At 46.7% G+C, this 11,683-nt stretch overlaps 1 protein-coding gene across 1 annotated transcript; it reads right to left on the reverse strand.

Moving 5' to 3' along the window:
• LOC309382713 (uncharacterized protein) lies at positions 1-3,615 on the reverse strand (the record flags this gene model as incomplete). The annotated part of the gene is made up of 4 exons (XM_081934484.1): positions 3,453-3,615; positions 2,571-2,697; positions 826-908; positions 1-102 (listed from the first exon to the last, which is right to left on the reverse strand). The coding sequence occupies exons 1-4, from the start codon at positions 3,603-3,605 to the stop codon at positions 1-3; spliced, it is 465 nt and encodes a 154-aa protein (XP_081790610.1). The 5' UTR covers positions 3,606-3,615.
• Between the last annotated feature and the right edge of the window lie 8,068 nt (positions 3,616-11,683).

The following is an 11,683-nucleotide window of genomic DNA, read 5'->3' on the forward strand; positions in this document are numbered from 1 at the left end:
TTAGCTGAAATTATTAGCTTTGCAATTTGCAATTTGCAAATTATTAGCTTTGCAATTTTTCCGCTGCTGGCTTCTTATCCTCCTCAAACGTCGGTTCATCACCTGCTTGAGATAAAGAAAAAAGGGATGAGATGATTTAGTCAAAAAGTGAGGGTGCTAAGAAGGATCAAGCTGCATTAGTTGCACATTTTATATAAATATTAACTCACTTTCCCTTTCTGTTTTCATTTCTTTTGGGCCATATATTTCTAAATGAAGAAATCCTCTAGATCAGTTTTTATATAAGGAATATGAATATCTTCCCTAGAGATTATCTGCCACCAAAATTGATCACAGTTCAAATGTGATTGATGACATAGCTGGGATAATATTTTATTAATTGAAGTTATCCTACACAGCCTACAATCCAGTTCAGAGGCAGCTATACCAAAATCTTGATTCAACTGATAGGACAGATTCTGGATGAACTATTGAATAAAGGCTCAAGTCTTTACTGGAAGATGGTTTAATCAACATTTTTACAGTGCTATGTGACATTTTAAAGAGTTTTATGTTATTTTTATAATTATGTTAGTCCTCAGAGATCAATTTGACACTTATTAAAGACTTATTAAAGACTTACATGAAAATTTTGTCAGTTGTCCTTGAATTAATAAAACAGGATCGTATTAATAGGCAAACAGATGGAAAGCTGACGTAAAGCATGATCTCTAAAAAACTGACTTGATGGGACCTCAGGGTATAGGAAGTGGCTCTGGAAAATCTCACTGGATGCTCTTTGATTAAATCACATTTTGACTTTGGGAAGTAGAATCTTCTTCCTACCTGAGCTGGAGGCAAAACTGCTGTTTCTACTGCACCGCAAAGAAAAGATGCTTCCACAAGTAACAACAGTGCTGTCCTATTATCTGAGTGAAACAAAAGGTGTAAAAAGTATTTGTTTTAAAACAAACATCCTTTGTGCATCCTACAGTAGCGGTAACCAACTGGTGGTCTGTGGACTACTGGGGGTCCGCAAGAAAATTTTGGAGGTTCGTAGAACAATTATTTGCATTTATTAAATTGCACTAAATCAGGGGTCCTCAAACTACAGCCTCCATGCCGGATACGTGCAATGAACGCTTCTGTTGCTGCAGAGAGTCTCCCCCTTTAGGGTCTTTTTGGGTGGGTCAAAGGGGGACAGAAATTCTGACTCGGGGTCTGCTTCAGCCTCCTGGTGTGGGGCGAAGGCTGGACAAAAGCACCGGTGGTGGCGAAGAGCCGGAGGGTCTTGTTCTAGTGGGACTGTATCATGGCCTAGAACTAGCTGGCTATCTCAGCCCGCTGAGCCTCCAGGCGCTGGTACCTGGCCTTGCACTCCTGCAGGTCTTCCCTCCGCTTGGAAAGCCTATGATCCTAGTCCTCAGTGAAGTGTTTCTGCTGAGTCTCCTTCTCGGTCAGATCCAATTTGAACTGAGCCAGTGTTTTGCCAACTCTTTCTCGTGGTGGCTGCTTAGCTCCAACAACTGCTTCCTATTGGGGCCCTAAGGAGCCCGGGCGGGGAGGCGAGGAGTGGCTGGGAGGGAAGGGGTATAGAGGCCAGTGAGGTGCCCCTCGATCTAAGCAGCATCAAGTTGACCATGGCCATCCAGTCACATGACTACCTAGCCACAATGACCTCCTGCAGCCCTCTGCCAGCGAAAACAGAATCCAGGGCCGTGCGCAGCCCTCTGGAGCTCTCTTTCTACTGGCAAAGGCACCACAGGCTGGTCCTTCACAGCTCCTCTGTGGGCCAGATCTAAACATCTCATGGGCTGGATCTGTCCCATGGACCTTGAGTTTGACACCCCCGGGTTAGAGACAGAAAGACTACAATACTTTAATAATGAAGACACCTTCTGGAATGGCAATCCTATACAGGCAGTCTTTGACATATGACTACAATGGTGCCCCAAATTGCTGTTGCTAAGTGAGACATTTGTTAAGTGAATTTTGCCCCATTTTATGACCTTTCTTGCCATAGTTGTAACGTGAATCACTGCGGGTTATAAGTTATTACTACAGTTGTTAAGTAAATCTGGCTTTCCCATTGACTTTGCTTGTCAGAAGGTCAAAAGGTGATCACATGATCCCGGGACACTGCAATTGTCATAAATATGAGCCAGTTGCGGGGTGTCCTAATTTTGATTACGTGACCATGGGGACACTACAATGGTCATAAGTGTGAAAAATGGTCCTAAGTCACTTTTTTCAATGCTGTTGCAACCGGTCACTAAATGAATTGTTGTAAGTCAAAGATTACTTGTACTAGGGATGTGAATAATTTACTGCTTATTGTCTGCTAACAATCATATGTCTTTGTTTTTACAAGAGTATAGAGACTCTGCTAATTTGTGCAATTGGGGCTCTCAATTTGTGACTTGGATCCCAAGAGTGAGCCTTTATGTGGCTATTCAGAGTAAACAAGCTGTAATTACCTGCCTTGTTTGAAAATTGGCTCCTTCGCCCCAGGTAATGATCCCAGCATTTGACTGGGCCATTCCACAGTTTGGCTAACAGGGCGGTGCTACATCAGAAGAACTCTCCTTTACCTGAAGAAGTACTTAGAGGTGGGTCTTTCTGGGAGATGCCTCTAAAGGCCAGCTTGTGAGAGGAGTATGACACACTGCCCCTTGCTTTGGGATATTCAACAATCATCTCCACCAAAGGTTCATGAACCTGAAGGGAAAAAGAGTATATTACTGTCTCCAAATCCGCACTGCTCCCAGAAAGAACTTGGGATTTCCATATCTTGTAGGAGATTAATCAATCTGTTTCGCGAGGAAATATTTTCCTGACTTTCTTAGCCCTAGAACCGTGATGGCAAACCTATGGCACACAGAGCTCTCTCTGTAGGCAATCTGTCGCCTTGCACAGCTCCACCATGCATGCATGTGCACCTCCCACCGGCCAGCTGATTTTTGGGTCTGCCACGCATGAGGGGATGGGGGGGCACCGCACAGACATGTGTGGGGGTGGGGAAAGCACAGTGGGTGCAGCCCCCCCACAGCATCCCATTTTTGGTCCCAGGAGGGTTTTACAGAGGCCTGCTAGGCCCAAAACGAGGCATGGGGGGTTTGAGCACATGCACGGGGTGCATGGGGGAGTCATGTGCATGTGGGGAAGACTGGGGGAGCACAGGGGAGTTGTGCGCGCATGTGCAGGGGAGCAGGGCGCATTGCATTAAATCGTAAGAAACCAATGGAAGATAATAGGAAATATGAGAAGTTGAGAAAAGATGAGAAATGAGACCGTGTACGGGAATTAAATGTTCAGCAGTAATGGCACGGAGAGGGGGGGGGGATTATCTTTACACCTGACTGTTTTGGCACGCAATGCTTTATAGCAGCATTCTGTATAGGGAAGCCTTTAAGAATTTCATACCACTGGTTTGCGCCATGCCCATCTTGAATTACCTGGTGATATTCTCTCACCTGCATCTCTTCCTGCTTCTTCTTCTCTGCCTGGCTCAGGAGGAAACCTTCTGTTGGGGCCACTGCCTGGGAGCTGGTTTCTGCTCCACACTCTCGCACCCAGCCCTTCATTCCTGGGGGCAGGATGGCCAGGAACTGCTCCAGGTCCAACATTTGAGCTTTTGTGTGCTTCTCTGGCTTCAGCCATTGATGGTAATGGCGATGAAGTTGGCTGCAAAGCTCTCGGGGTGCCTCAACCTCCTTACAGAATAATTTGAAAGGTTGATGCTGTACAATCCAACTGATGCTTTTCCCAGAATTTTCCACAAGTACCGGCCAGAATTATAGGGGAAACTTTTCCTTCTCCTTCCTCTTCGGTGTACTGCGAGTTTATTTTTTCCTCTGGGCTGAAATGCTGTTCCAAACAAATCCAGATTTCCCTATGTCTGTTCTCCTTCTACCAAAACAACTGGTAGAATGAGAACAGCCCCCTTGAGCCATCTTTGGAGAAGTCTGGCTTTTATCCTGAACGAATTAAAATCCTTGCTCACTATGAAAGACATAATTTTCAACTGCCAAGCTAAAGGGAGAAGGAAATAAACAGTTAAGGAAAATAAAGCAGACTATTTGTAGCTCAGGGTTGAAATGAGGGGTCCTTGGTGCTATCCGAGGTTGCTTGTTTTCTTGCAGACGTTACATTACCCAACAAGGTGACATCATCAGTGCTAGTAAGGCATGGGGTTCGCTCTTAGTTTATATTCTAGCAGCTTGCCCTGTCAGTGTGAGTGGGGTTGCTCTTAGAGATTCTTTGGTTTGTCTGTTTGCTGTTGGCTTCTTTGGTAGCTTCTTGATTGGGGTATTGTTTATTGTTTGATTGTTGGTCTGATGTTAATCTTGGATTTAATTTATGCTAATCTGGGTAGTAGAAAGGTGCTTGTGTCTTTTTGTTCCTTTTTTCCTGGTTAATTGTCTCCTGTGTAGTCTATAGATCAGTGATGGCGACCTTTTTCCGTTGGGTGCCAAAAGCGCATGTGCGCATGCTATCACACGTGTGTATGCCCATACTCATAATTCAACCCCCCCGCGCTCCAACTCCCTGCGCATGTACACACGACCTCCCCCCATGCATGTGTGCATGACACACACACCTCATGCCCCATTTTGGGCCTAGTGGGTCTCATTGAAGCCTCCGGAGGCTGGAAACAACCCGTTTTCTGACTTCCTGTAGGCCCGTTTTTCGCCCTCCCCAGGCTCCAGAGGTTTTCTAGGAGCCTGGGGAGGGCAAAAACAGCCTCCCCCGCTCCCTCAGAGGCCCTCCAGAGGCTGAAAACGCCCTCCCAGAGCCTCCATACAAGCCCTGTACTTACCTGGCATGGTGTGGAGACTCCTGGGAAGGGAAGGGCAGTGTGGGCATGAGTGCTGGAGCAAACTAGGGCAATGGCTCGTGTGCCCACAGATATGGCTCCTTGTACCACCTGTGGTACATGTGCCATAAGTTCACCATCATGACTATAGATTTTGTTAATGTCTATGTTTCTATTGATGGCTGATTTGACAGAGTGCCAGGCTGGCACTCTGGCATTTTTGGGCTTGGCTTGGTGTGTGTGTGTGTGTGTGTGTGTGTGTGTGTGTGTGTGTGTGTGCGTGTGTGTGTGTGTACACAAACACGTACATAAAAAACATATATATATGCATACATCAGTGACGTGCGGTGAGGGTTATGGCTGGGGAGGCTGGTGACGTCATCAGGAAGGCGGGGAATGGGACCACGTGTGCAGACCACGTGATCTCATTCTCCACCTTCCTGAGTGAACATTAAGGGGACCGCGGCGTAGCATTGCTTCCTCCACCGGCACCAGTCCCTTTCACCCTGCTCAAGCCTTGCCGCCTGCAGCCACCGCCCGCCCTCGCTGCTCCTTTCGTTGCTTGCCCGCCCGCCTCTAAGGCGCGCCAAAGCCTCCTTCGTCCCCCCCAGCGCGCGCCCTTTTTATTTCCCGCGACACCCCCCCCATTTCGGGAAAGTTTTCCCCATTGCCTGCGGGGTGAGGGGGGCGGCTCCTCTCCCCCCACTCCCTCCGTCCCTGCCTCTCTCCTCAGCCCCGAAGCTCCGTCCGCGTGACTCACTTCCAAGGTGGTGGCTGCTCCATCCCGCTCCAGCTCTGGAAGCGACCGAAGATCAGGCTGCGTCGCTCGCTCGCTCGCCGGACTGCTTCGGCGCCATTCTGGCTACCTTCGTCCATCCGCGCCCGGGAGATGCGGAGGCAGAAATGTTGTCGGCGCCTCCAGATGACGAACCAGTCGCTTGCTTTCATCATCGGGAGGCTGACAACATTTCTGCCTCCGCATCTCCCGGGCGCGGATGGACGAAGGTAGCCAGAATGGCGCCGAGGCAGTCCGGTGGACGAGTGACCGAAGATCTCGCTCGCTCGCCAGACTGCTTCGGCGCCATTCTGGCTACCTTCGTCCATCCGCGCCCGGGAGATGCGGAGGCAGAAATGTTGTCTGCGCCTCCAGATGACGAACCAGTCGCTTGCTTTCGTCATCGGGAGGCCGATAACATTTCTGCCTCCGCATCTCCTGGGCGCGGATGGACGAAGGTAGCCAGAATGGCGCCGAAGCAGTCCGGCGAGCGAGCGAGCGAGGCAGCGAGATCTTCGGTCACTCGTCCACCGGACTGCCTCGGTGCCATTCTGGCTACCTTCGTCCATCCGCGCCCGGGAGATGCGGAGGCAGAAATGTTGTCAGCCTCCCGATGACGAAAGCAAGCGACTGGTTCGTCATCTGGAGGCGCCGACAACATTTCTGCCTCCGCAGCTCCCAGGCGCGGCCGGACGGATGTATATAATATTATATATATATAGTATATAATATTATATACTATTATTCCATGAAGAGAGGTGAGGCCCTGCCTCCCTTGCCTCTACTGACCGCACGTCACTGGCATACATACATAGGATTATCTAAGGGGCTGCCTCAAAGAAGAGGGGATAAACGTATTCTCCATAGCACTTGAAGGAGGAAAAGAAGGAATGGATGGAAACCTAATCAAGGAGAGAAGCAACCTAGAACTAAGGAGAAATTTCCTAACAGAACAATCAGTGAAACAACTTGCCTCTGGAGGTTGTGAATACATTGGAAGTTTTTAAGAAGACATTGGACAAACATTTGTCTGAAATGGTATAGGGCTGTGACGGCATGTGGAGCCATTTCTTAGGGCCCGCGAGCATTGCCCTGTCAGCTCCAGTGCACATGTGCGTGCTGGCCAACTGATTTTGGCCTTCATTTTTGGCTGTTTTTCGTCCTCTGGCCCAACACGCAAACTGGAAGTCACAAAACGGGCCATTTCCACCCGTCGGAGGGCCTCCAGAGGGGGCAGGAGAAGCCGTTTTCACCCTCCACAGACTCCTAGAAAGCCTCTGGAGCCTGGGGAGGGCGAAAAACAGGTCCATCGTGCACCAAAAGCGGGGTCGCACATGCATGAATGGGGGCTGCGTGTGCATGCGTGTGTGGGGGGGTTGCACGCATGCATGGGGGAAAGCGCATAGAATTAGGGGTGTGGGTATGTGTGCGCACGACCCACCCACCCTGCGCTCCCCCATGCTTTTGGTATGCAATGGCAAAAAGGTTAGCCATCACTGGTAAAGGGTTTCCTCCCTGAGCAGGAGGTTGGACTAGAAGACATCCAAGATCCCTTCCAACTCTGTTGTTGCTGTTGTTAATATTGTGTAGGACAAACAGGCAGAAGACTAGCAGAACGCATCCACGAACACCAACCAGCAGTCAGAAGACACGATGAACATAATTAATTACACAACAGATAGACAGATTTAATCATAGTTTCAATTGGGAAAATGTGACCATCGTAGACCAGGCCAAATCCAAAAACACCAGGGAATTTCTAGAAGCCTGGCACTCTGTCAAATCAGCCATCAATAGAAACAGACATTCACAACATCTATAGACTATGCAAAAGAAACAATGAACCAGCCCAAAAGGAAACACAAAGACCCCAGCACCTCTCCACTACCAAGATCAGCATAGATCAACTCCAAGATTAACTTCAGACCAACAATCAAGTAAACAATACGCCAATCAAGAAACTGTCAAAGAAGCCTACAGCAAACAGACCAATTAAAGGACCTCCAAGACACACACACACCCAACACTATACAATACAATAATACAATACAATAGTAGAGTTGGAAGGGACCTTGGAGGTCTTCTAGTGCAACCCCCTGCCTAGGCAGGAAACCCTATACCGTTTCAGACAAATAGCTATCCAACATCTTCTTAAAGACTTCCAGTGTTGGGGCATTCACAACTTCTGGAGGCAATTTCTGTTCCACTGATTAATTGTTCTAACTGTCAGGAGATTTCTCCTCAGTTCTAAGTTGCTTCTCTCCTTGATTAGTTTCCACCCATTGCTTCTTGTTCTACCCTCAGGTGCCTTGGATAATAGTTTGACTCCCTCTTCTTTGGGGCAACCCCTGAGATATTGGAACACTGCTATCATGTCTCCCCTAGTCCTTCTTTCTCTTAAGCTAAACATACCCAGTTCCTGCAACCGTTCTTCATATGTTTTAGTCTCCAGTCCCCTAATCATCTTTGTTGCTCTTCTCTGCACTCTTTCTAGAGTCTCCACATCTTTTTTACATTGTGGTGACCAGAACTGAATGCAGTATTCCAAGTGTGGCCTTACCAAGGCATTATAAAGTGGTATTAACACTTCACGTGATCTTGATTCTATCCCTCTGTTGATGCAGCCTAGAACTGTGTTGGCTTTTTTGGCAGCTGCTGCACATTGCACACTAAGAGGGGAAGCCACTCTAATTTAAACTGAGAGCAAACCCCACCTCCTTACTAGCACTGATAATGTTACCTAGTTTGAAATATCTGTAAGAAAACAAGTAAAAGCTCAGAGAGCACCAAGGACCCTCCCAGGTAAGGAAAAATAAGAAAATAGTGTCCAAGGAATTGAAGAACAAACACTTTTACTCAGAAATTTTTACCCCTTGGAAATTTGTTGTAAAAGATTATGTGACTATAATACAATTGCACAATTTTTGAGAGGAGACACTGAAGGATATGAGCAAAGTAGATATTTCAGCAGCAGAGGAAGTATTGAATGCCATGATGGATCTTCTCGGATAGTGCTTCTCACACCGACTTCTGGTTTGCACAGAATTTTTCTTGCAGCCCAGAACAAATGGCCTTGGAAATAAACTGCATTCCCATCCTCAAAAATCTCATTTCTTGGTCGGGAAGAATAGAGGGCCCATGCTCGGCAGATATTCTGTCTGCAGGACAGGTTCTCCAACAATGGACCCTCCTAAGATTAGAAAAAAAGCTGCACAGGGAGCAATTCCAGATTGATTCAGAGACGGAAAAGAGCCTGTCTGACGCTTCCTCCCGGGCCATCTTGCTGATTACAACTGCAGGAAAGGAGCCAAGATAACCCATGAAGGACCTCCAAGCCCCCATCTGCACAAAATTGAAGGCGATGACTTCAACCTTTAAGAGAAATTCCTGCCAAACAAAGTTATCCCCAAAGAGAAAGGTTTCTCTTGCCTGATGTGACCAGAGGATGAAGCAGATTGGTCCAGGCTTCCTCTTCACCTACCTTCAGATCTCAAAATAGGGCCAGGCTTCGGCTTCCTCACAGTCAACACAAACCTGACTGTTGCTTGCTGGCAGAACAGATTTGCACATGGGTCTCTTTTCTTGCAAGGGCTCCCCTCGGCCTCTTTGTGCGCTAGCAGTTAACGGGAGAGAGTGTTTTTTTTCTAGCTAGACTGCAAGTGGAGACTGGCTTGTTTCCTCCCTTTCAAAATCCTGTTTGAATCCACTCCTGGGGAAAAAAGTCCTGCTTCCAGTGGAGATCTCTGGGTATTATAATGCAAGGATCCACTAGATGGCGACCTCTGCAAGCACCTTGATTCACAGCTCATCCAAAGAGACCATCAAGCATTATAATTAGAATAGAATAACAGAGTTGGAAGGGACCAGAGATGGGTTGCTCCCAGTTTGGCCCTGATCAGGCGAACCGGTAGTAGCAGCAGCGGGAGGCACCGCCCACCTGCCTAGATGCACGTGCGAGTGCACCCGAACCACTAGTAAAAAAATTGGCAACCCACCACTGGAAGGGACCTTTTGTAGGTCATCTAGTCCAACCCTCTGCTCAAGCAGAAGACCCTATACCATTTCTGACAGATGGCTGTCCAGTCTGTCCTTGAAAGCTTCCAGTGATGAAGCACACACAACTTCTGAAGTCAAGCTATTCCATTGGTTTATTGTTCTCATTGTCAGAAAATTTCTCCTCGTTTCTAGGATTAATCGCTCCTTGATCAGTTTCCACCCATTGCTTCTTGTCCTTCCCACAGGTGCTTTGAAGAATAGCTTGACTCCGTCTTCTTTGTGGCAACTCCTGAGATATTGGAACACTGCAATTAGGTCACCCCTGGTCCTTCTTTTCATTAAACTGAACATACCCAATACCAGCAGCCGTTCTTCATATGTTTTAGCCTCCTGTGCCCTTATCATTTTTGTTGCTCTTCTTTGCACTTTTTCTAGAGTCTCAGCATCTTTTTATAGTGTGGTGACCAAAACTGATGCAGTATTCTAGGTGCGGTCTTACTAAGCCTGTATAGAATGGTATTAGTACCATTAGTATCATATTTCACTGTAGCTCATTAGATGACTTGAGGGACACAAAAGTACAGGTAGTTCTCAACTTACAATAGTTTATTTACTGACCATTCAAAGTTACTGTGCAGTTAGAATGCAGCACTACAGGCCAATTCTACCGGACTGCCAGCTTACGGAAACTCTTTCAATGGTCTACACACACTTGCCTGATTTCTCGCCTGAGTGAACCTTTCTATGGGTATTAAGTGCACTAATTAGTCTGAAGCATTTGCCACACTCACTGCATTTATGTGGTTTCTCCCCTGTGTGGATCCTCTTGTGGTGACTAAGATGACTGCTGCTTGTGAAACTCTTTCCACACTCCATGTACTTATATTGTTTGTCCACTGTGTGGATTGCTTTATGGCAAATGAGGGAATTTGAATTAGTGAAACATTTTCCATTCTTATTCCACTTATATTTCTCCCGTGTTGATATTCCTGTGATGATTAAACATACTGCTAGTTCTAAAACTTTTCCTGCATTTCAAACACTTGTACGGTTTCTTCCCCGTGTGGCTCTTTTTATGGTAAGTGAGGGAACTTTGTCAGAGTTTGCAGCAACAATCACATCCAGAAAGCACACCCAGGTAACTGATTCAGCAGGATTCATTAACTTCTCTTTATATGTAATATAACACATGAAGTAAATATGTAATACCAAAAGCAGATTTCCCAACATGGTAGCAAAATACAAGCAAAACACTAGGCAGAGGAGAACAGTTTCAGTTCAGAGCAGCAGACTAGTTTTGAGCTCACAGAGCCTGCAGCTTTAGTACAGAAGTTAAACTAAGATATGCCCAGGCTCCTAGTATTTGTCTCTAGCAAATACTGTTTCAGTTTCCAAACAGCCCTCATTGGCTGATTTAGTTGCTATGCCTATTCATTGGTTGACCTTGTTACCATGTCTTCCCAGTCAGGAACTCCCATGCACTGACAATTTTGGCATAGTGAAACTTTTTCCACACTCCTGGCATTGGTATGGTTTCTCCCCAGTGTGGATTCTGTTATGTATCGTACAATATTTTTGACTGAAATTCTTTCCACAGCTCTTGATATGGTTTCTCCCCTGTGTGGACCCTTTTATGATGAGTGAGGGAAACTGGTGTAGTGAAGTCCTTGTCACATTCTGTGCATTTGTATGGCTTCTCCTTGGTGTGAAGACTTTTATGGGAAGTCAAAGAACTTGAAATTCTTTCCACACTCATTGCAATTGTACAGTTTTTCCCCGGTGTGGATCTTTTTATGGTAAGTGAGGGAACCTGACAGAGTGAAGTATTTTCCACATTCCCTACACTTATATGGTTTTTCCCCAGTGGGGATTCTGCGATGGGAAGTAAGGCTGGTTGCCCAATGGAAGTTCTTTCAACATTCCTTGCATTTATATGGTTTCTCCCCAGTGTGGATTCTTTTATGGGACATCAGGCTGGTTGGAAGCTCTTTCCACATTCCTTGTAACAGATTGTAACAGATTAGCAGAGTTGGAAGGGACCTTGTAGGTCATCTAGTCCACCACCCCCTGCTCAAGTAGGAGACCCTACACCATTTCTGACAAATGACAGTCCAATC

Source organism: Natrix helvetica, assembly GCF_964273705.1.
Source record: "Natrix helvetica genome assembly, chromosome: 1".
In the NCBI taxonomy this organism is placed as follows: Eukaryota; Metazoa; Chordata; class Lepidosauria; order Squamata; family Natricidae; genus Natrix; species Natrix helvetica.